Below are 26004 nucleotides of genomic sequence, written 5' to 3'. Positions count from 1 at the left end.
CAGGTCTCAGCATCTGATGACACTAGTTGCACTTGAGAAGCCAAGCAGGGTCAGTTCAGATTAGTGCTGGATGGAAGATGACAGGGGCTTCCTTGAGGATAGGTCAAGATGATGTGTACAATGGCAAAATCCAAGACCTAAATCTATTTATTTTTATTTATTTTATTTTGTCAAGCATGTATTTTATGACAGATGCAAGTGTAAACATAATTATAAATACATGGAAAGGATATGAATAAAAGAAAATATTAGGACAGGGACGGTAGTCCTGTGCGGTAAAAAAGGATAGGGGCTTCAGTTGCATCCACCATATTAACTTTTTTGACACCCACCCACCTAGTACGCCCTTGGAGACAGCCAGAAAATCCAGGAAGTTGTAGATTAGATTATGAAGCTGAAAAAGCACTCCAGAAGAAGCAGTGGCCAATCACTGCCATTTTATTCTTACAAAAACAACATGAGTATGGCTGTGGGGTCAACAGTAGCTGAGTCCTAATAAGAATAAACTAAATAGTAGCTGAGCTAACAATCAGTGAAACCTTCCCAATAACAGAAGGATTTGGGTGTCTGCTGTGCTGGTATAATTGTTATACAGTAGTCTTTGACTTACAACGGTTTGTTTAGTAACAGTTCAAAATCACAGTGGTGCTGAAAAAAGTGACTTACAACCATTTTCACACTTAGAACCATTACAGCAGGCTCATGGTCACATGATTAAAATTCAGACACTTGGCAACTGACTCGTATTTATGACGGTTGCAGTATCCTAGGGTCATGTGATCATCTTTTGCACAAGGAAAGTCAATGGGGAGGTTAAATTCACTTAACAACTGAGTTACTAGCTTAAGAACTGCAGTGATTCACTAAACAACTAGGGCAAGAAAGGTCATAAAATGGAGCAAAACTCAGTTAAATGTCTCAGCAACAGAAATTTTGGGCTTAATTGGGTCGTAAGTTGAGGACTACCTGTAATTGAATCAACAATAAAAACTATAGAAAGATTAACTTTGGCTTGACTGTTATCCAAGCTGCTGAGGATAATTAACATAATGCTTCAAATTCAGTGACGTCTTGTATCTTGTGAACTTTGAACATGTGTTTTCTGTCTTAATTGAATCTTTTTTTTGCATTTAATGCAGTTAAGGTAATAAAAATGTGCTTATCCCAACATAGAAAAACGGGAAAGCTCATAGAACTCCATCCACTTTGCCTTGCCTTGCCCTCAACAATAATCCTCGTTCCTTCACAAATATTAACCATAATATAAATCTGCCTTATTCAGAAGATGTTAGCATTTCTTAAAGTGCCAGTAAATAGATTGCTCTAGCACCCTTCACATGGTGATCCAAACCCTTTATAATATCTAAATATTATACCTAATAAAGAAATTCAGAGTGCATGTATTTTTCATCTGTTCAGTGTGCAGTGAAATGTGGAAAATTTAATGCAGGTCACACTGCAATATGAAGAATTAGATCCAGGGAAGAATAGAGGGTGATAGAGTCTTTATCTCTGTGATGACTATAACTATTTTCAGAAGGCAAATCTTGGTAATTGTATTTCTCCCAATATAGTATTATTTAGTAAATATGAGTAGCCTGAGCATTTAAATAAAACAGATTGGTGTGATTTTGGAGAAGTACCTGTACAGTCACCAAAGTGCATCCCAGTTTTTTGTCCATTGTGTGGTTTTATTTTAAAAAAGCATTCATTTCTCCAGAGCAATTTCACCAGGTAGCTTAGAGGATGCTATATATGGTCTTATTTTTCTTCCTTTTGATCTCTTTGCTTTGAGTCATAATCAAGAAAAAAGTACAAACCACAAGCACAAACTTTGAGCAGTCTCATGATTTAGTGAATAGTTTGATTTTGTATGGGGTAAATAAAAGTGTCATTTTCTTCCTACTGTGGTAATGTGGTCTAAATTACAAATGAATGAGTATTTTAACGAAAAAGAAGAATATACCTACTGGTATTTCTCCAAAGTATTTATCATGAATTGGAGAAACTGCCATACATATTTGCAAGTCTGTTTAACTATCACCTTGGGACTAATGCTAACTATTTACTTCAGTTATCAGAGCAAAGTTTATTCATGTTCAGATATTTTTATTCAAAGAATTTAACCCTCTTCTTTCTCAGAAATTTTGCATCACACAGTATGTTGTGTTCTGGCTTGTTGAACACACTGGAATCCCTTGTGATGTCAGGCAATATAAATTTGGCCAATTCCTAGATTTTCTTTCCTGTTTTTTAACTGGTTTTGCCTTGCATCTCTCTGCATTGGTTGAGAAGTTGGACAGGACATAAAATGACCTTCAAATAAACCAGGGAACCAGAAATTAACCGTATATAGCAAGAAAGCATTATTTCAGCAGTGGATTACTGCCCTAAAAGAAATCAAAGTATTCACAGTCTCCTTTCACCCATCACATAAGTCGGGAAATAAACCACATGATGGTTTTAATCAGATCATGAATGCAGTAATTGTATGTGGGTGTGAGTAACCCTAATACTGAATATTTGGAAACTATTTTACAATACTTTGTCTTTCATCTGAGTAATCCATGAAATGAAAATAACTATGGGGCCATTATTTATTAGAGAGTGTTTGCTTTTAATAGTAGAGAAAGAATGTAAGGAATAATTAGAATGATTCCTAATTGAACAGATATTAAATAGGGGTGACCATGATCTAAAAAAGATAACTTTTTCCGTCTAAGGTAGCATGGATAAGCAGCAGATTCTTTTAGGCAGTTTGATTTGTCTTTATTAAAAGCTAACTTTCAAATACCTGTTTTGAAGATTAAAGTTTTTCTAAGGCAGTGCATAGCTAGCTTCCGAATTATAGTTCTGGTAATGTCCATATTTCTTAAGATATAACTTTTTAGGTGTTTGAACTTCTGCAGCTGAAAACAAATAGGTGGTGGCATTTAAGTGTGGAAAGTAAATTTACCAAGAGAAGCCAAATATTAGAATTCTACAGCAATGGGACCTATTCAAAAATACCTCTTGTGCATTCAATCCAAACATTCTCTCCAGTGTCAAACTCTGAAGAAACTGGCTTTTGGCAGATGCCTGGTACCTGTGGGGATCATAGTGATCAAGCAACTATGAAACCTGAAATAGCTCTTGTCTTCTCTTCACACTGAAGTTTGATTTTGCACACTGAGATTCTGTGAAGCTATGGCAATTTTCCACTAAGCAACTTACATGGAGGCAGAAAGTTCATTTGTCTTATGTTATGCATATTCTGAAGAGCGACCCATGCTTGCTTTTAATCCTAAATCAATAAAATGCTACTATGTAGGCTGGTCAAACATCTGTGACTATAGTGAGTGGTTTTCATAGGTTAGCCAATTCTTGCAGCATCATGCACTGTCATGTGAAATCTGAATCTAATTTTTCCATATCTTTTTAATTTAAAAATACTTTTGAAAAAATGGCCCCAGGATCCTAAAAATGATTGATCTTGATTAATTGGAGTAAATCAGCTTTAAAACTGCCTTATTTTAGCCAGTTATAGTTAAGATAAATGATTATTCAAGTTCAACATCTCAGTAAGCTATATTTAAATTTGAAGCATAAGTTTTCATGGCCACGTGAAAAGTAGAAAAATGTCTGTCTGAATTCTCCCAGGGCTTGTCTTTCCTAAAGTAAGTCTGTGTATAAAATATGCATAAAGCCACCTCCAAATGCCATGATCTGTTTCTGCCATAGTTTATTGAATAAACCAATAACAAACTGAAGTTTTTCAAATGAGAAAAGTAATTATAGTTTATTCAGTCAGTCCTAGTTTTTACCATTCTTTTCTGCCAGTACCCAGAAACAAACTGGGCAAAATATAAAAATAAACCAGGATTAAATCGGTTCAGCCAAAGCTGTGTTTAAAATAATGAGTAGCAACCCATGTTTCTGAATTGTGATTTGTAAAAAACAAAATGTATTTCCCTTTTTAAGGATTGATTTACATATCATACAAAACCAAACTTGATCACATTGTACTGTAATTCAGTGTTATATGTGAATCAGACCTACCTGCTTATAAATTAGAGCCAATCATGTGTAACTAAGTTTGCAACATGACATTCCAGCAGGTAGACAGTGAATGTTCTTGAAATAAAAGATTGCCAAACAGTAATCAACACAAGTCCTTAATTACTTCCTGGAGTCTGTACTGAGCTAATACAATACAGTATGGTATTACAGTATCTTCTGAGCTTGACTAAATTAATAACTGACATTGATAGAAGATTTACCTTATCTGTTGTAGATCATTTATTTTAATAGCCTCATAATGGGAAATCAGTGTAAAATAAAAATTTCTAAATCAAAAAACAGTCTTTTCTCTTCCTTCCCCATAAGAAGCCATCATATCTACATTTATAATTTTGACTATATTCCTTTTTTAAGAGAGCAGAAAGTGGTTATACATAGAATCTGAGATTTTAATAGTGTTTTTCTACTTTTTTGTGGTATTTCACTAATTGGACAAATAAAATTTAATAGTGTCTTAAAATAAACCTGGATTTAGTAGTGGCTTAAAATAATTGTACAGAGGAATTTGTGTTTATTGATAGCATATAGAATAGGAATTAAAGCACAGAGTAGAAAGTATTTTGTTTGAAATTTGAGAATTGTCCATTCCTGTGAAATAAAAAAATAATAAATAATGGTAATAATTTTTCCACTTAACATTGGCTTTTATATTGTAAAGGTGAAGTATTCATGGCTAAATTGGCCTCTTTCAATGAAAATTGTTTAAATAGATATCTAAATTAATAATTAATTAAATAGATATTTAATTCAGAGTCTGTCTTTTAATATCTTTTTAATAGTTTGTTCAGAGATTATATTACATATAACACACACACACACACTGTGTGTGTGTGTGTGTGTGTGTGTGTAGGTCTTGGCATATTCGGGTCTTTTCCCATGTAAGGTTGAGAGTATCTTGGCGATGTTTCGACGAGGTCTCACTCATCATCTTCAGGCTGGTGCTTTCGGCTTCGTGCTTGTGTAAGCAAAGCGTGGTCGGAGCTGCCGTCTCTCTAAATACTGGTGGAGAGGTGGGGACTGTTGCTGTGAGCGGGTTGGTTGGTTGTGTGGTTGCATCTTGATTGGTAGATGGAGTGGGTGTTTGCAAATTGGGTGGCTGTTTCATAGCATCCTGTGTGGGTGTGGTCCTAGTCTTTTGTTCCTGAGCTTTGGTGTTGTGGCCTCTGGAGTTCTGTGATGTGATGTCTTGAGCAGATAGAATAGAATAGAATAGAATAGAATTTTTATTGGCCAAGTGTGATTGGACACACAAGGAATTTGTCTTGGTGCATATGCTCTCAGTGTACATAAAAGAAAAGATACGTTCATCAAGGTACAACATTTACAACACAATTGATGGTCAATATATCAATATAAATCATAAGGATTGCCAGCAACAAGTTATAGTCATGCAGTCATAAGTGGAAAGAGATTGGTGATGGGAACTATGAGAAGATTAATAGTAGTGCAGATTCAGTAAATAGTTTGACAGTGTTGATGGAATTATTTGTTTAGCAGAGTGATGGCCTTCGGGGAAAATGAAATGAGATGGCTGTGATGCAGCTGCATTAGGGGGATCCTGCCACTCTTTGAAGACTCCCTTATTGTTTCTGCTGTCCTAAGGGAACAAGCAAGAAACGGTAATGATGGCACCCATTGAAGGCATATCCAGAAGGAAGACTGAGCATAAAACAGATTGGGGAACTTTGAGGTTAAGATTGAAGTAATCTTATCCAGAGCTTCCTTAACATTTTGAACTTTGTTTGTGCCTTACAAGAACTTATTTTACAACATGGTCTTTAGCTTGTTGACTTGCTTCATTTTTGTGTTAGTTTAGGGCAGTGGCTGATCTGACCACCTTAGTTAAGCTTCATTTCAATATCAAAGAAATCAAAATCCTGAATCCTGAGGTAGCTGGAGCTTGATGATTTATATGTGCTCAGGGAGAAGAGCTGTTGTTCTGTTTATTCAGAGACACTCCCTTCTTTCATATCATGTCAAAGCACTGTAATATTTCTCTTTGAAGACATCTCTTTTAAAGGATACTTGCCTCAAGGCAAAAAAAAAAAAAAGCAGTCATTGTAAATACTAAAAAAAGAACCCACCATCTGTTCTCACACTTTGTAAAGAACTGGGGTGTGACAAAGAATTTTTTTAAAGGGGGGGGTTTCTAAATCTTAAGAAAGCTTGTTTATCAAGTCATCAAGAAGGATATAACTAATCAACACTCAAAACTAGCAGCACTCTACTAGATATTTTTCTTTGAAACATGAACTTGTTAGTTAATTACTGTGTACCATGATTTGAATGACTAATGCTGATTTCACTTATTTCCCATGGAATTCTTTCCTGGGACATGATAACCATTCCCTCCATTTTTTCCCCTTACAAATTCACTATATACTGTAGCAAGAATGATGTAGTGTTGCCACTTAAATGGCCCTATTTTACATGGTATGTTGTAATTCCACCAGTATTATTAGAAGTTGTTATTATGACCCTGCATACAATAGTCTCTAATATTTAAGATCCTATCCCTTGTTTTCTTATTTATTTATTTTTATTTATTTATTTATTCGAATTTTTATGCCGCCCTATCTCCCGAAGGACTCAGGGTGGTTCACAGTCAGATAAAAATATGCAAATAATACAGGTAAAAACAACAATGAAAAAACTTATTAATTAGGCCGAATTAAAAATATCACTAGAATAAAATAATATAAAACCCCATTAAAAACTAAATTTAAAAACTAAAACCCTAGGCTAGCCCTGCGCAAATAAATAGATGTGTCTTAAGCTCGCAGCGGAAGGTTCGGAGGTCAGGAAGTTGACGAAGCCCTGGGGGAAGCTCGTTCCAGAGGGTGGGAGCCCCCACAGAGAAAGCCCAAATTTATTATTTGGCTTGCTTAGTGCTGTAACTAAAAGCTCTCAGCTAGATGAAGTGAGGATTTTTTTCTGCTGTTGTATACCAGGGCAGTACAAATCTTGAAAGGAATGCTTCACTTCAACAAAGATGGATCCAAAGCACTCTCTCAAGTGCCACTCACCAAAAACTTCCAGGCAGTATGAAGTAGTTTATTAAAGGAAATTGCCTTGAATCTTTGCTTTGATATAGAAAATAATATTGCCTGGGTGAAGTGAAGTTAATTTGCTGTTACATTTCTCCTATGTTCATCTCTTTGAGTTGGCGTCCCTTTATTAGGGAAGACTATTTTTTTAGCATTAGTGCCAGGAAAAGCAAGTTACAAATTCTCTACTTGGTTTTGTTTTGTGTATTAGGAACTATACTGTAAGTGCAGTAGGCTAAATTGGGAAATCAAAAAATCTGCTGGAAAAAGCAATGGATGTGTTTATTAAGTCATCAGGAGTTGAAGTTGCTCAAAAGAAATGTTATCTTTTTGTATTAATCATTCATACAAGCCTATTTTGTGTTCTCACTTTCAGAAAAGTACTGTAAATACAGTAATTTACAGTAAATAGCTGATTGCTAATTGTGTTATCCAGTGCTCCAGAGTTACATGTTAGTGTTGAAAGAAAAACCAGGTCAAGTTCCAAGCCGGGAATAAAATGGAGATAAAATGCTTAAGATAAAATGCTTAAGAAAAAAAAGATTTATTGATGAGCTGAACTAATAACAGCATGCAGTTCTGGGACAGCTGACAATTGTTATACAGTTTTCAGTCTTTTATCATTTTGAGGTTTGCTTTGTGTGCTTTTATTATTTGATTGGTGGTGGGTTAATCCTATTATGTCCTAAAAGTCCTGTCCTTTCTTTCTTAATCCCATCAGCTGGAGTTGAAGGTGTTTTATTTATGAATAGATTAGCCTGGATTTCTCAATGAGCACAAAATATTCATCTCTAAAGACTTCAGGCATCTGCTGGAGGCTGTTGGGGCTGCTTTCTGCATTTTTAAAGATTCTTCTCCATTTCTCCTTTGGGGAAATATAATATTCTGCCTCTTAATATTCCCCCAAATATTTCATTCTTGGGGGAGGGGCTTACCACAATTTCCTCCTTTTGGGCTATATATATTTACATTTATTGCCGAACCTATGCACTATCAGAATGGTCTCTGTACTTCCTGTATACCTGGCATATCATGAGGGATATTTGGCTGGCATCCTTACTTGGGTGTTTGTTGACATGGGGAGTGATTTTGCAGGCTACTGGGGAAAGGGAAAATAGACTGGTGGAGGTAGCAAAGGATTCCCATTATTATTATGGCAGTGGTCCCCAAAAGGAGAGCTTTCCTCTCATGACGGTCTAGCGATCAGGGCAAAAGTTCTGTTAAATAGAAAAGTAATTTATAGTATCCAATATTCTGTGTCAATTCTTTTTAGATGTTTGATGTCACTTTCCTTGAGTTTTCAGTCAGGTTGAAGCAAGCACATGTCCCAAAATTCTTCACAACCATGATTGTGCCTTTGTAGATAATGAAAGGCTGCCCATTTTCAAGGGTTGCTTCCTGAACCTGCCTTAGCTCTTAGTTTAGTGCATCCAGGGCTTGTGATGTAAAATTGAGGTTAGCCAGTATGATTTTGAACCCCAGATTTGGTACACCTAATTTTAAGTGATTGCTTATTTTACAGCCAAAGTATAATCTCCAAATTTGCTGAGTTAACTATTTATAATTTATTATCGATATTGAACTTCTTTTTAAAGAAATGAGAGAGGCTTTTTTGTTTGCTTAGATCTCTTCTGCCCTTTCTCAAGTTGGAAGAAGTTCTTCCAAATCTAAACAGAGATACAGACAAAATGTTTCAGCAGAATGTATTATTGATGAATCGACTTTATTTATTTACATTTATATCCCGCCCTTCTCCGAAGACTCAGGGCGACTTGCACTATGTTAGCAATAGTCTTCATTCTATTTGTATATTTATATACAAAGTCAACTTATTGCCCCCAACAATCTGGGTCCTCATTTTACCTACCTTATAAAGGATGGAAGGCTGAGTCAACCTTGGGCCTGGTGGGAGTAGAACCTGCAGTAATTGCAGGCTGCTGCTGTTAATAACAGGCTGCATTAGCAGCCTGAGCCACAGAGGCCCAAAGAGACTTATGGATTTAGTTTGCGGCTATATTTGGATTACCAACCATACTTGATATTCTGCTTTTTAAATAATAGAATGAATGACTCCGCCCGTTTTTGTAGATGAAATTTCCATTAAATTAAAAAAAGTTTTATTCAAAATATTAAAGCCACTAAAAGCTAAGTACCCCACTGGTAAACTAAATAATGTATTTCACATTTTCTGTCTAGGGAGCGTATGGAACTATTGGAGGAAGCAAAGAAAATGGAAATGGCAAAATTTCGTTATATTCTTCCAGTATATGGCATTTGTAAAGAGCCTGTAGGGTTGGTCATGGAATACATGGAAACGGGATCTTTGGAGAAGCTCCTGGCCTCTGAACCACTTCCCTGGGAGCTACGTTTTCGAATCATCCACGAAACAGCTGTAGGCATGAACTTCCTTCACTGCATGTCCCCACCTTTACTTCACCTGGATCTTAAGCCAGCCAACATCCTGCTTGATGCCCACTATCATGTTAAGGTAGGTCACAGTCTTTCAGAATATGATTCCCCATTTTTTTACCAATAGGTTCAGGGTGAGAGGAAAGATTCATTTAATATAAATTTGCAGTTGTCATGCAACAGTTGTTTGTAAGCTTATTAGCAAACTTAAACATACCGATGAATGGGCTAAGAAAGCCTACAGTTACCTTACAAATTAATTAAAAGAAATCGGAGTGAAAAAAAGTATGGCATGTACCTTGCCCATGAAAACTTATTCCAAAGAAAAAGCATATTCACTTACCACCACCTTTTAAAAAATGTATTTATTGCATTTATTGATCAAATTTATACTGTATAAATCTCACTATGTAAGTGATTCTGAGCAGCTGACAAGTAAAAAAAAAATCATAAAAATCCTTACAAAATATAAAAAATTACCAACCATTCCCAGGGTTATGTACCACTATTGAATTCCCATGCTAATTTGATACTAAGCCAGCTCTTAGTGTTCTTCTAGAAGGCCACAAAAATGGGGGCTAATCTTACCTTCAAGGGCCAGGTATTTCATAGGACAGGAGCCAATGGCAGAAAAGGCTCTCCTCCTAGGCCTTGGCAGTCAGAATGCTTCAGCTGATGAGGCCCTTCTTGCTGGCCTGGGTGGAATGGTTCAATGTGATTGAGATGAGATGATTCCTCAAGTAATCTGGCCCCATGCTATGAAGGGCTTTAAAGGTTATAACCAACACCTTGAATTGGACCTGGAAGCAAACCAGCACTCAAAGCAGCTTACACAGCAGAGGTGTTACATGTGGAGTCCTAGTGGTGCTCATAACTACACATGTCACCAGGTCTGCACCAGCTGCAGCTTCTGGAAACTTTTCAAGAGTAGCTCCAGTGTAGAATATCTTGCAGTAATCCATGTAGAAGATGACCAGGGCATGAATTACAAAGAGAAGGGGTTCCCAGTCCAGGAAAGGAAGCAACTGACCCACAACCTGAAGGAGTCGTGAATCCAGGAGGATCCCCAGATTGTGCACTAGGTCCAGCTGGGGCCCTGCAACCCCATCCAGGACCAAAGAAACAAAAGCCCTTGATAGAAAAGAGCCCCGCACCCACAGCAACTCAAGGGTTCAGTTGATGCCTGTTGTTCCCCATCCAGATCCCCACAGCTTCCAGGCACTATGAAAGAACATCCACAGCTAAGTGCCTTAGCCTTTAAATTTTTGGAATATTTACTTACCAGGGACATTATAGCCGTACGGGTCTGGATGGGGAAGAACAGGCTCAAGCTCAATCCCTCCAAGACGGAGTGGCTGTGGATGCCGGCACCCCGATTCAGTCAGCTGCAGCCGCGGCTGACTGTTGGAGGCGAGTTATTGGCCCCAAAGGAAAGGGTGCGCAACTTGGGTGTTCTCCTGGATGAACGGCTGTCATTTGAAGATCATTTGACAGCCGTCTCCAGGAGGGCCTTTCACCAGGTTCGCCTGGTTCGCCAGTTGCGCCCCTTCCTTGATCGGGATGCCTTGTGCACAGTCACTCATGCTCTTGTCACCTCTCGCTTGGATTATTGCAATGCTCTCTACATGGGGCTCCCCTTGAAGTGCACCCGGCGGCTTCAGTTAGTCCAGAATGCAGCTGCGCGGGTGATAGAGGGAGCTCCACGTAGCTCCCATGTAACACCACTCCTGCGCAGTCTGCACTGGCTGCCTGTGGTCTTTCGGGTGCACTTTAAGGTTTTGGTCACTACCTTTAAAGCGCTCCATGGCTTAGGGCCTGGGTACTTACGGGACCGCCTACTGCTACCTTATGCCTCCCACCGACCCGTATGCTCACACAGAGAGGGACTTCTCAGGGTGCCGTCCGCCAAACAATGTCGGCTGGCGGCCCCCAGGGGAAGATCCTTCTCTGTGGGGGCCCCTACCCTCTGGAACGAACTTCCCCCTGGTTTACGCCAAATACCTGACCTTCAGACCTTTCGCCGCGAATTGAAAACTTATTTATTCATTCGCGCAGGGCTGGCTTAAATTTTGCTGTATTTTTAAATTTATATTCCATATTCCTAAATTTTATATGAATTTTAAATGGGTTTTTAGAATTTTAAATGTTTTAAAGTTTTCGGCCAATTGTGTAATAAGTTTTTTAATTTCGTTTTAATTGTATATTGTATTGTTTGCTTTTACTTTGGCTGTACACCGCCCTGAGTCCTTCGGGAGAAGGGCGGTATAGAAATCTAATAAATAATAATAATTATTATTATTATTAAAATTGAAAAATTACATTAATAGGAATATTCATAAATTAGTCATCACATGTGCATTTTATTATGGCCCTGCTTTGGCTTGTGAAAACTCTCATTTCAAAACAGAACACAAATGCAAGTTTAAAAAATCGGAAATATGCATTTACAAGAATGTAATAAAGATGAAAGAGAAAAGGAAGCAGGTGAGATCCTGGATCCAAGTTTTTCCCCCATCTCTCATTTGCATAGTTACATCTGGCAACTAAATAAACAGAAGTCATAGCAACAGGGCTTAATTTTTAATCAAAGTTTATTATTTGCCAAACAATACTTCCTTCATTATAATCCTATATAAAGAGTCACTAAGATGTAGCTGTATTTTCCAAAGGCAATCTAGTTGATGTCTACAATTGTTAACCACTTCCTCTTTAAGTAAGTTTGTAAGTCTGCTGCATCCATCACAACCAATATCTTTCCTCAAGTCAGTTTAGCACTTACCATTGTTATGAATGGCTAAAATTCTGGGCACGAGTTAAATTGCTGAAGTACATTAGATAAATTACTTTGAAAATGATTTTTGAAGGCAGGGCCTGGAATTTGGGCTCTAAATAGATATTCAGATTCCCTTTTCTTGCAGCAATCCAGTATGTGGATAGGCAGTCTCCATAGTTGTTCACAGTCATATTTGCGATATGTATGTCATAAAAGGTATAGTGCAACTGTTACCAGACAAGCTTCCTGTGATTGGATATGTATCCCCAACACACTTAGAGGAAGGGCTGACTTGGGAAGGAAAGTTACTGTATGGTTGAAGTCCATTTTCTGTCGTCTCTATCTGAGTGACTGAGAGATGATGAGAGAAGCAGTAACATCTATGAAAATTCTCAGTCATCCATGTCATGGTTTCCCCAAAGGTGCTTTTTTCCAAGAGGAAACTGGACTTTCTGGTTCCCTACCATCCAGTTAGAGCTGAAGAAGCTTCTTGGATGAGAAGTGAAACGTCTTTAAAGAAAAAACAAAGTCCAGTTGCCTCTTGGGACCTGAACCTTTCAGGCATTTGGAGGGGATATATTGTCCATCCTGAGCTTGTAGAAAACTGACTCAGGCTTTTTTTAATGATATCTTAGGTAAATACATTAAGAAAGAATCTTTAAAATCATTTTCTGAAGGGTTAGTGGTGATGTAGATGCCCTTGTTCTGATATAAAGCTTTATGTGATTGTTTTCCTTCCATTGTATATGAATAATATACCTAGTACATTATCTAGGTTGCATCATCATATTTCTTCCAATAATCTTTTGGTTTCAAACAGGCTATCATTTTTGAAAGAATTGTGCTATTGAGTAGAATTTGGAAGTTTCCTATTTTATGTTGAATGCAAATTCTTGAATCACTGCTTTTGACCCTGTCCTATTGTAGCCTAACTGAAATTGTGTGTGTGAGTGAGAGAGAGTGTTGGGGGGGGGAGGGAGAGAGAACTGTAGAGGTCTTAGAACAGAGGTGGGGTATGTGTTCTGTTCTGAGTAGGAATCAGATTTCATGGTGTTTTTGATGATGCAATTTTTTTTTGCTATTTAACTAGCAAAAGCAGTTAAAAAGTTACATCATTTTAAATCCATTTTTTTCTTTCACCAACCAGAAGCACAATGTAATTTAAATTTCCTTATTTTTTTCTAATTTTTCCTCGTCATTTTTTATAATCTAAACTCTACAAAAAGAGTGAAGTTAAAATATATTTATACCCATTATCTCTTTCCTTTCTTCCTTTCTGCTCCCACTACTTTTGCTACTTCCTTGTTTTCATTTATAATTAAATGTGTTTTAGTTCCCCAACCCATTATAAACAGCACTTAATCATTAGCTAATAATGGCCCTTTACCATCTGGCTAAGTTTTAAAAATTTATTTATTTATTTATTTATTTTATTCAATTTTTATACCGCCCTTCTCCCGAAGGACTCAGGGCGGTGTACAGCCAAATAAAAAAGCACAATATATACATTAAAACAAGACTAAAACAAAACATATTACAAGATGGCAAAAATCCATATGTAAGTGATTTGTAATAGTGTATACATAATATTATTTATCCTAACTTTGGGATGATAAATTACAAGTCAAAATAAATAGTCCTTAATCTGCAGTTGCCAGAACATTCTATTTTTTCTCCTCTCTGACTCTTATTCCCTCTAGATTGCAGTCCATACATATACAGGTAGTCCTCGACCTACAACCACAATTAAGCCCAAAATTTCTGTTGCTAAGCAAGGCATTTGTTAAGTGAGTTTTGCCCCATTTTACAACCTTTCCGGCCACAGTTGTTAAGTGAATCACTGCAATTGTTAAATTAGTAATATGGTTGTTAAGTGAATAAGGCTTCCCCATTGACTTTGCTTGTCGGAAGGTCACAAAAGGTGATCACATGACCCTGGGATACTGCAACCGTCATAAATATACGTCAGTTGCCAAGCATCTGAATTTTTATCATGTGACCATGGGAATGCTGTAAAGCAGGGGTCTCCAACCTTGGTCCCTTTAAGACTTGTGGACTTAGCAAAGCTGGCTGAGGGACTCTGGGAGTTGAAGTCCACAAGTCTTAAAGGGACCAAGGTTGGAGACCCCTGCTGTAAAGGTCATAAGTATGAAAAATGGTAATAAGTCACTTTTATTAGTGCCATTATAACTTTGAACGGTCACGAAATGAATTGCTATAAGTCAAAGAATACCTGTATGTGAAATCAGTTGAATTTAATTTGACAGGGTTTCTGAATAAGACATGTTTTCCTGGTATGGCTTCTACTGCACATCATTTTATCCTAAATATTTAACTTTATAGTTGAATCTTATAAGAAGGGGTTTATTTTTTTATATAGGAAATAGAAAGCTGTACAAGGTACCATTTTAGTTGATATGCTGGCATTATATTGTTAGAGTGCTTTAGTAAACAAATTCTTAGGGTATATAGAGAACGTAAAGGGCAATATTCCTGCCCAATGGTTACAGAAGCATGGACGATTAACAGCAGTTATTTTGAGATTGCTGAATTGTTTCTTTTTCACCCTTTAGAAATCTTCTGTATTGGGAACAGAGATTATATTTTTGTTTTGAAACCTAAATAAATCAAGTACAAATTTGGAGAAGTATTGCTCATATTATACAAAAATAATTCTCTGACACTGGGCTGGCTGTAGAGGGGTGGGAAGTTCTTTTTTCCTTATAATAAAACTTTTAGTTTATTCTCTGGACCAACATATTCACTACCATTTAGGCAAAACTTATCCTTCTGAGTTGATCTTTTCTTAATCAACCATTTACTCAGCCTGTTAAAATCTGTTGTGTGTTTTTGAAATGCTTATTACTTGGCGGGGAAAAGCAGCATTAATTTTTGAGGAAGAGTGCAATTGGGAATCTAACTAGAATTAAGCATTTAAGACCAAATAATCTCAGCATTTGATTTCTCCCTTCAAAAAACTGAAGGGTTTTAATTTTGGCCGGACTTGTACTGGACAAGATGTGCTTGTTGTGGTAAAAGGGAGAAAAACATTTTTGGCATCACAAGGACAAATTGTACAATGGCCTCTTTGGATCAAAATCTAGTTTGTCAATTACCCTATTTCCCCCCGAATAAGACATCCCCTGATAATAAGCCCAATCTGGCTTTTAAGCACATGGCAATAAAGCCAAGCACTTATTTCAGGGTTCAAAAAAATATAAGACAGGGTCTTATTTTTGGGGAAACACGGTATTTGAAAAGCTACACCAAATAACATATATGTACAATATACACATGGAAAAAGCTGGAAGTGTGGAAAATGAAATGCAGAAGGCAATGATAGGTCCCTTTCACAAAACCATTGCACTTTGAAATCACAAAAATGCATGCTTGCATTGATGAGCTGATTAACTCGTGTAATGTTATGTAATAAAACACATACACAACCTTTGTCCCTGTTTGAGAAATTATAACTCACTTATTCTATGTTGACATTTCTGTTTGGGGTTCCTTTATTTAAGAATAGCAGCAGTACAGAAGTTTAAGTGTTCTTCACTTGAGGAAGGGATATTTTCATTTTCAATGGGAGATTAGTATCTCTGCCTTTTTGTTTTATATGGAAGGCAAAAATGCATTGATGATAAATAACTGGGCATATTGTATTTTAGATTTGAATACATGTGGATCTATACAAGTTCAGCATTCTATATATCTTAGGTTAGCACTGGGTTAGGATTATATACTTGTATAATTGTGATATATTCATAGGAGTTTGCCTTGTAATAAGATGGGAACTATAACATTCCCTATGATTATCAGAAGAATTAAAAAAGTGAACACACTAGGAAGTAACCAAAACTATTCTTTTGACAACAACGGCTTGATAATTATTTGAATAGACTATTTCGGCTAGTAGTCATTTACTTTGGTTAGTTGGTTGGTTGGCTGGTTTTTGCAAATTATGGATGGCATGGGACAGGTTGGGTTCACATTTTTGCTTTCCAGTTTTACACAGTAGTCTAGGAATGCAAAATAGGAAGATGGAATATTTGGAAAAAATGAAACACCTCATTTTTATCAGATTTCAGACTTTGGATTGGCCAAGTGTAATGGGCTTTCTCATTCTCATGATCTCAGCATGGATGGACTTTGTGGCACTATTGCATATCTGCCACCAGAACGAATTAAAGAGAAGAATAGATACTTTGATACAAAGCATGACATATATAGGTAAGTGTCTACAGTATTCTGGGTTTTTTCTTTCCTTGTTGTATCTGTTTCTTATTGGTAGCTGCTAGCCACAGCCTAGGTATCTTAAATTAAGTATAACTGTGCTGGATAGACTGTGGGATAATCCAACCTGTACCAAGCCTAGTGCTATGAAACCTTCAGCAGCTTTGAAGACAGTTGCTTTCAAAAACTGAATAAAAAACTTCAACTGGAATCACAGAGTAACACACATAGTTACTGCAATCGTGGATTTCCAGAGCCTCCATTGTATTAGACTCTGCACTTGCAGTCTGGTATTATAGAGCCATTTGTGAACTGCACACCAGCGTGTCATCTTTGAACCAGAAGCACTATCCCGCAGATTATTGCCAGAGAATTCTTATGCACTTGAAATCTTGACAAATGTTGCCATTTCGGATCTGATAATCCGATGTAATTAGCTTTACAGGATGTAACTGTAAACACAACATGATATATGCATTAATGGTTTTATAAAGGTATTAATTATGTCTTTGCAGCTTTTCCATCGTTATCTGGGGAGTTCTGACACAGAAGAAGCCTTTTTCAGGTAAGTAAAACATTTCTTCTTGTGAATCATAAGTCTAAATAACTATGTCAGACAGAATTCCTCCTTGGATAAAATGTGTTTGTTGTTGTGATATGGTTACACTTCAGAATATCCAGCCATAATAACTGATTGCATTCATCCATTCCAACTACTCAAATACTGTCCATATCACATGAGAATAGCTTTCCTGCTATTGTTTCTCTCTTAAAACCTATCCTGGGAGTTATCAGATGGGAGAAATTCCAGAAAGGAGTATTGCATGTACCATTCATGCTAGTCATGGAGGTATATGAGATGAAGTCTCTAAAGAAAGAGCAGCTGAATTATATGGAGTTGCTTACAACGTGGGATAGCATGTAAAAAAGCCAAATAAGTGACTTCTGCCACCAATATTAGCTCCAGACCGTATTGCTTTAAGGATTATGATTTACAGCTACTGAAAAGAAATGCACTAGGTGCATTTCCCATCTCTGGCTCCAACACTGAGCCTCTGATTCTTTTGATACATCCATGTATACTACTGTTCATCTTTTTGTTTCATCCTGTTCAAATAGGGTAAGAAAATTATCCAGAACAGCCCATTTATAGATAGTGTAACATGTATAGCATGTTACTACATGTTGAAAGATTAGACGTTTAAAAAAAAGAATCTCATGGATGGAAAAATGTCTGTCTAGCACTAGACCAGGAATCTTAAAAAGAAGCACCTACCAGATACCTATTTTCTGCTTTCTGTTCTGCAGAAGAAAATAACATTCTACACATTATGGTGAAAGTGGTTAATGGTCATCGCCCAGAACTGCCACCTGTCTCCAAATCCAGACCTCGTGCATGTAATAACTTGATCAAACTGATGCAAAAGTGCTGGCAAGATGACCCTAGCAAGAGGCCAACATTTAAAGGTAAACTTTGCTTCTAATCAAATTCCTTGGTAAAAGAATGAGTCATTTCAGGGTAAAAGCCTGTATTAATCCTCAGTGGAGCCCCACCAAAATCTTGTTAAAAATGATGAATACAAAATATACACAATGCATAGTCAGGGAACATCCTATTACAGGAAAAGGATTACAGGAGAACTTGTCTAAACATGAATAGTTGATTTAGGCATCAGATGTGTACCAATCTAGTTAACTCCCCAAATTGTTGCCTAGGGTGGAACTTTCTAATCTGAATTAACTTTGCTACAATATATTCAACACAAAGCAAACATATTAGAAGCCTTATTTATGATTCTGGCTTCAGTGGTGCAAATTAGTTCTGGAGGTTTAAAAAGTATTGAGATGCCATAGCAGGGCCAATCAAACCTGAGGTGAGATTCTCACCCTCCAATCCATGTACTTAATTGGCATTTGAGTCTACCTTTTTTCCAATTAAAAGGAAAAGTAGGGAGCTGCTCAATTGCCTCCTCCATAAAGTGTAGCAGCTGCTGCTGCCCAGGGCAACCACCTTATTCTGGATGACAGAAAACTAGCATTGCAGTTATCTTGCAAATATCTTTTAAAGGGGGAGCGGGAATAAGAACCAGAAAAGTATTGACAACTCTTTCTAAAAATGCTTAAAGCTGAAATAAACTTTGATCCTTCTACAATTACAGAACTTCCCTTTTCCCCAGTTTGTGGAACAGATTAAAATATGGATGTACGTTTCTTTTTAAAATGTGGAACTGGCATTCAGTATTTTGCTTCAGTTGAATAAATCAGAATCACATTTTATTATATTTATAGTGCAAATACTCTTCACAGTTGAGAGGGATTTTTTTTTTTAAAAAGGTGGGAAGCTGTGTATTGAGCTGGTGAAAATGGCTGTTCCTTTGTGTTTATTTTATGTTATTGGAGAAGTTAACTGAGCTACTAGGCAAGTCAAAACAATTAATCATTATCTGAATTATCTGTAAAATATCCCTTTAGTGAAAAGGGAGGCCTATAGCAAGTGTGAAGAAAATAAATTGTATCTTTTTTTTTTTTTAGAAATTACTTCTGAAACGGAAGAGCTCTGTGAAAAACCAGAGTATGAGAATAAGGAAATGACAGCTGAGGAGGATGCAAAAGCTTCTCAGACCCATCCTAAGGTATTTATTTGAGCAATGTATGGAAAATTGGGTGAACTTTAATATGTTCTCTTATCTTTCACTCAACTTATGTTTTAATTTGAAATGTTTCTTTTTCCCACCTCCTATTCTCCAGGAGATATCCAGTATTTCCCAGCTAAAACAAGAACCTGATCCTGCATCAGTTAAAGATTACAGCCTGTCTGAATTGTTGTCCCAGCTGGACTCAGGAATTTCACAAACGGAACAGCCTGAGGAGCTCAGTCGCAGTGCATCTGAATCTAGGCTTGCCACCAGTGACAAGAGACTGTCAGGAGTGTCTTCTGTAGACTCTGCCTTTTCTTCACGAGGTTCCTTGTCACTGTCGTTTGAGAGAGAGAATTCTGGAAGTGGTAAGTTTTGTTGGGCAAGATGTAGTCAAATGTATCTATTTGAGCTAGGGGCAAAATAATTCAGAAAGAGATGGTAACTGATGTGATTGTATGAATTGCTTGACATGTTGCATATGAATTCCCAAATGCACTTCCTGTCATATTATGGACTATGATCTTGGCAATTAATTAGCTAAATAGGCTGCCTGGATGTTATTCCATTTGCAATTACCAAGCGGTTATAGGAAAAGTGTTTCTATACAAGGAGAGGTTATATTGATTTAAGTCAAACGTCTTTATATTAGCTTTTAAGAAAAGAGGGGTAGCTACCAAAATTTGCTACCTGGATTACTTAATTTAAATATATCATATATGTGAACTTTTATACATGGGAATACCAGCTTGTAGTTCCTTCTTTAGTTTTTGAGAGAGGTGTTCATGATTAATGCAGTAAATGGGTTTTACAGCTAAGGCTGTAAAAAGACAGTTGAGGCACCAAACACTGAAGAATGCATAACTGTGATTAACTGTTTACTTATATTGAATATTTAGGCCAGTTTGATGTAGTGGTTAGAGACCATAAGTCCTAATTCCACTTTAGGCACAAAGTCAGCTGGGTGACTTTGAGTTAGTCACTTTCTCTCAGCCTTAGGAAGGAAGCAAGGGCGAACCTCTTCTGAAAAACCTTGCCAAGAAAACTGCTGGGACTTATCCCACTAGTTTCTGAGATCTGGATACAACTGAATGAAAAATATTGAATATTAGAATATTACTTATACTTAAATATTTAAGAATGTGCCAAAAAGCCAAACTAACTTTAGTTCTGTGGGTGAGCATGTGCCTTCTTCCATGTGCAAACTAATTTGAGCATATGTAGGTCAACAAGCCAAAAAGATAAATGAATAAATAATAAATACTAATAGCCCAATACCAAAGTATGAATAGCGAGATAAAAGCATGGAAAATTTGCCCAGAGTTCAAAAAAGTGTGTGGAGGAGTGCAGAATTTCCCAATTGGAAGTACCAGCAGGGAAACCGTCATATTTTATCTAACAGAACTCTTGGGCCTTTTGTGCTTTTGTGAAAACCAGACTGAAATAGAACTTTTTTTTTTTTTGCTTCTCCAGACATTGGTGCTACAGATATCCAGAAAAGAAAGCTGGCTGAGGCAATCACATCTGGAGACACTAGTAAACTGATGAAAATTCTTCAGCCTCAAGATGTAGACCTAATTTTGGATGGGAATGGTGGCCTTTTGCATTTGGCCATTGAATCAGGCCAAGAAGAATGTGTTAAGTGGCTACTACTGAACAATGCCAATCCCAATCTGACCAATAGGAAAAGCTCTACACCCCTCCATATTGCAGTAGAGAAGAAGAACAAAAGCATTATTGAGCTGCTTCTCACAAGGAAAATTAATGTGAATGCCAAAGATGAGGATCAGTGGACAGCTCTTCATTTTGCAGCCCAAAATGGGGATGAATTAATCACAAGAATGTTGCTTGAGAAGAATGCCTTGCTGAATGAAGTGGACTTTGAAGGAAGAGCACCAATCCATGTTGCTTGCCAACATGGTCAAGAGACTGTAGTGCGCATCTTTCTGAGAAAAGGGATTTATGTTGATGTCAGAGGAAAGGATAATTGGGTGCCTTTACATTACGCTGCGTGGCAAGGCCACTTACCCATTGTGAAACTTCTGGCCAAGCAGCCTGGAGTCAATGTGAATGCACAGACTGTAGATGGAAGGACCCCTCTTCATTTGGCAGCCCAGAGAGGACATTACAGAGTTGCTCGAATACTAGTAGAACTCCAGTCAGATGTCAACATAAGAAATGCATTTCTTCACACTGCCCTTCATGTAGCTGCTGAAACTGGCCACACTAGCACTACCAGGCTGCTTCTTAATCGTGGGGCAGATATAGATGCAACAACAGCAGAAGGCTGTACTGCCCTTCACCTAGCAGCTCGTAATGGCCATTTATCCACAACCAAGCTGTTGATGGAAGAAGGTGCCAATATCCTGGCAAGGGGTCCTTTAAACAGGACAGCACTGCATCTTGCTGCTGAAAATGGACATGATGAGGTGGTAGAGGTCCTTGTCGATCCAGAGAATATAAATGATTCAGATGAGGAAGGGTTGGTGGCTCTGCATCTTGCTGCAAAAGGTGGACACACACAAACAGCTGAAGTTCTGTTAAACCATGGTGCCTGCATCAATATGCAGAACTTTGCATTTCAGACCCCACTGCAGTTAGCTAAACAAAATGGGAGCAACACTATTATTACACTGCTCAGTCAGAGATAGGTGTTTGCTTTAAGTGTAGGACAGGCTAATGAGTGTAGGACAGGCTAATGATGACCATAGCATGAGTATCTGCTCACATATAAGTCTGACTTACATGTTAACAGAAGCTACTTCTTGATGTGGCAATTCAGTCTAATAAACTGAGCAGACAAGGGAGTAAGAGTCATAAGGTTCTGGGTTCGATCTCACACTTCCGTGTAAAGGAGCGCTGAGTAAGCCCTTGGTGAAGACATGATGTTCTTTTCCCATAATTCAACATGGGTGTTGGCTCACTGGAAAGATGATAATGAAGAGATTAAAAAAAGAGAGAAGGTTATCCCTTGTTCTTTTCAGTGTAAAGTCAGTTTCTAATATTTCAATCATTCTTTATATTCAATGGGTGATGTATCTTTAATTGTCACTCTGGAATGTTTCTTTAAATTGATTTTTCCTTGACTATTTACAAGATGCCTGAATCAATACAAGTATCTGCATTCCTGAAAAAGTACTGCAGGGATAATTGTTCTAAAGCCACGCAGAAATTAAAATCTCAGTTTTATTATTGAAAAAAAAAGTAAGTGCCTATTTCAAAAAAAAAAGTAAGTGCCTATTTCAAAAAAAAAAAGTAAGTGCCTATTTCAAAACATTTCTAGTTCTCTGATGGTCAGTTTTTCCATGATCGTTATTATTGGCTAATGCTTACAATAACTATTGTGAACATCCCTGTGTTAATTAGAAAATCATTTCTAATATGCAGTACCAGCTTCTGTATATATACAGTGTATATGCATAATATTTCAACATTCAACATGTGATTAAATGGAAGAAAGCACAAGTACAATAACATTTGTACCGGTGTGCATAAGCACATGGAAATTTTATTTCATTAAATGTAAGAATAGATTGTATGTTTCTTTTTAAGTGTTGTAAATTACTGAACCACAGATATAGCAATGTCTCCAAAACAGATTTATCATGTATAATAGACTAATATAAAAATATACTGTGTATATAATTCAGGACATTGCATGCTCTTTTTTCTACAGAAGAAAATTGAGGCTTTTTAGATCTGGGTATGTTTTAATACACCTTTTGTAATGTTCATTATTTTCAGACGTTCACAATTGATCTGTTTTACCAATAAAATAAGTTGTACAATGGCTTTTGAGAAAATAGTTGTTGTGCTTTATTTTTAAAGAACAATTGTGTTTTATACTGTAACTTTGTTTTCGTTTCCTTATGTCATAGACACATTCCTGCCAGAAATATTTTGCCAGGGAATATTAAGGAATATTTCCTCCTTAAAGAATGAGACTTGACTGCCCATTGCTTGCTATAAGGATCACTGTCCAAAACTGGTGCCCCACTAATCAAATACGTTTGATCACAATTCTTACTATGACCTACCCGTATAGCCAATGGCTCAATTGAGATTATCTATTTTATTTAAAACATTTTTATAGCCACCCATCCTAAATCAAACTGGGCATTTATACCAAGACTAGAACAATATATGCATGATATTGGTCATAGTCAATATATCTGGAATATATCAGATTAGGAAGGCTGTTCCAAATCAAGTAGAAACAATATACAGTAACTACATGGATTCTTATGGTTGGTTTAAAAAGAATTCAATTAGATGATTGAATAGTGATTTTGAAACGTGAGAATGCTGTTTCTGACAAAATGCATTTTATTTTGCCACCTGTAAGAGTCAGCAGGCTAGTTATAGTTTGGATCTTTTCCTAGCTACTCAAGAATATTAGCTGTAGAAAGCAGCAGACTGTTTGGAGACTGCTCATAATAAACTATGAATTTCAACATCCTCTTAAATAAAATGGTAATTGAAGAAAAAAGATTATACTTTGTCTTTATTGTTGCTTAGTATAGGACTGGGGAGAGGGTGTTAACATTTAAATTGGGTTTAAGGAATGGTGCCATATTGTCAATTATGAAGGATTAAATTTGTGAATAAATTTCTCTAGGTTATCTAATAATATCAGGCATGTGCTTCACATATTTCAGTACAATAACTGCTTGATTTCACCAAGCATCTTGTACTTTCCCAACAGTACACTGAACATTGTGGTAGGAAAAATACACCAATGTAGAAAGTTCCTACCTGAAGACCTATTCCCTAATTCTCATCACATACGTAATTTCCAAGACAAATGAAATTTCTGGGCACTCTGCCTTATTCATCCGGTCGATGGCGTCACCAGTTGCTTAAACAAGTTATGCAAGAGTATTGCTGCTTCAATTGGTGCCAGACAGAGTTGTTATGATACATTGTTGATGCCAATAAACTCATGATTATGGGAGAGGAAGATCTCAGGTAGAGCAAACTGGACCCCAAATTGATCAATATAATCTTTTATTACAAGAGCAGTGGAACAGAATATAAGTATATAAACTGTTTAGCTTATTAGACTGAATATAAAGAAATGTTTAGGAAAGAGAAAAAAAATTGTCCTTAAAAATATAAAACCAGGTTAACATAAAAAGTCTGAATCATCCTTAGAGGGATGATAGAAAAGTTCCTTTACTTTATATACTTCGAGGAAAATGCTTGCCATTTTAGTAGTTTGTTCAAATGTTGACAAAGGGACTTGTGCTAACTTGAATGAGCTGTTGCAAAAGCACAATGGGCCATGTTAAAGAAAGCTTATTTCCCATTCATTTTTCCCTGGGTAAGTGAGAGCATAAAGAACTCTAATAATTGTTTCCCTTCCTCACTTGTCAACACTAGCTACTATCTTGCTTTTTGAACGGGTGGCCTTTGCACATTATAGTCTCCACCAACATCTCCAACACGGTATCTTGGTTTTTAAAATAACCTTGCATGAGTCTGGTTTTTCTAGTAAACCTGTCTTGCAGAATCCAGATTGTGCAACAGAAGGGTTATGAATGAAAGAGTTGAGATTTGCCTACAGGGTTGTTAATAATAAATCAACATTCTTTTTCATTGCCACAGAAAATCCTGAGCATGTTCAAACGGTAAGCTTATTCAGGCATTTTGGGACCTGTAGGAACAAAGGTAATAGTTCTCCATTAGCATACCTTTTTAATAAAACCGTCAGTGGAAAAGAGTGTTGCAAAGGCTGATAGTATATCAAGGAACTATTTGTAAATTAAAGAGGAATGCTTTAAAGCCAGATATGCAGTGTCATGGGAGTGTCCCTTTTTCTAAACCAGGGTTTCTCAACCTCAGCAACTTCAAGATAGGTTGATTTCAACTCCCAGAATTCCCCAGCCAGCATGATGGTTGAGGAATTCTGGGAGTTAAGGTTCACACGTTTTAAAATTGCTTAAGTTGAGAAACGTTGCTGTAGAGACATGGGCACCTGTTTTGTCTGTCACAGTTCTACAAGCTACAAAAAGAGAAAAAAATGCCGATTACATGAAGGAAATCTTACCTGAACACAGCCTAATACATTTGTCACATTAATTTGAAGGTGTTTTTTTTTTTACCATGCTAAGAAAAGATGGCCAAGATAAGGTAGCATGAGTGAGAAAATTTTTATTGTTGACATTATTTGCTTGTTTTATGCCAAGAAATTGGGTAACTTCACTGGGGTTGCAGGTGCTACTAGCATGGACCACCACATACAGGTCATCCCCAACTTACATCAGTTAATTTAGTGATCATTCCAAGTTACGTCACTGCAAAAAGTTACTTATGACCATTTTTTCACACTTATGATCATTGCAGTATCCCCATCGTTATGTGATTTACATTTGGATGCTTGCCAACTGGTTCATATTTATGATGGTTCCAGTGTCCTGGGGTCATGTGATCTTTTGTGACCTTCTGACAAGCAAAGTCAATGGGAAAGCCAGAGTCACTTAACAACGAATTTAACAACTGCAGTGATTCACTTAACAAATGTGGCAAGAAAAGTGGTAAAATGGGGCAAAACTCACTTAACAAATGTTTCACTTAGCAACATAAATTTGGGCTCAAGTTGTAGTCCTAAGTTAAGGACTACCTGTATAACTTCTGCCTCCAGAAGTTGTGAATGCTCCAACACTGGAAGTTTTTAAGAAGAAGTTGGATAACCATTTGTCTGAAATAGTGTAGGGTTTCCTGCCTAAGCAGGGGGTTGGACTAGAAGACCTCCAAGGTCCCTTCCAACTCTGTTATTCTATTCTATTCTATTCTATTCTATTCTATTCTATTCTATTCTATTCTATTCTATATGCATTAATTTGGT

General features: G+C 36.9%; 1 protein-coding gene across 1 annotated transcript in view; it reads left to right on the top strand.

Annotated features, from left to right (window-relative positions):
- RIPK4 (receptor interacting serine/threonine kinase 4) overlaps positions 1 to 22947 on the top strand; it is a 30301-nt gene extending 7354 nt beyond the window's left edge. The window contains exons 2-8 of the mRNA XM_058185479.1: positions 9303 to 9594; positions 16370 to 16518; positions 17037 to 17086; positions 17830 to 17988; positions 19054 to 19154; positions 19270 to 19525; positions 20631 to 22947. Of these exons, the coding sequence (XP_058041462.1) occupies positions 9303 to 9594; positions 16370 to 16518; positions 17037 to 17086; positions 17830 to 17988; positions 19054 to 19154; positions 19270 to 19525; positions 20631 to 21808 (2185 nt within the window). The 3' untranslated portion in view covers positions 21809 to 22947. The remainder of the gene's footprint in view (positions 1 to 9302; positions 9595 to 16369; positions 16519 to 17036; positions 17087 to 17829; positions 17989 to 19053; positions 19155 to 19269; positions 19526 to 20630) is intronic.
- The last annotated feature ends 3057 nt before the right edge of the window (positions 22948 to 26004 follow it).

The sequence above is a fragment of the Ahaetulla prasina genome, chromosome 5 (genome assembly GCF_028640845.1).
Source record: "Ahaetulla prasina isolate Xishuangbanna chromosome 5, ASM2864084v1, whole genome shotgun sequence".
NCBI classification, from domain to species: domain Eukaryota; kingdom Metazoa; phylum Chordata; class Lepidosauria; order Squamata; family Colubridae; genus Ahaetulla; species Ahaetulla prasina.
Note: the sequence above shows the minus strand (reverse complement) of the source record. Positions and strands in the feature narration are given on the sequence as shown.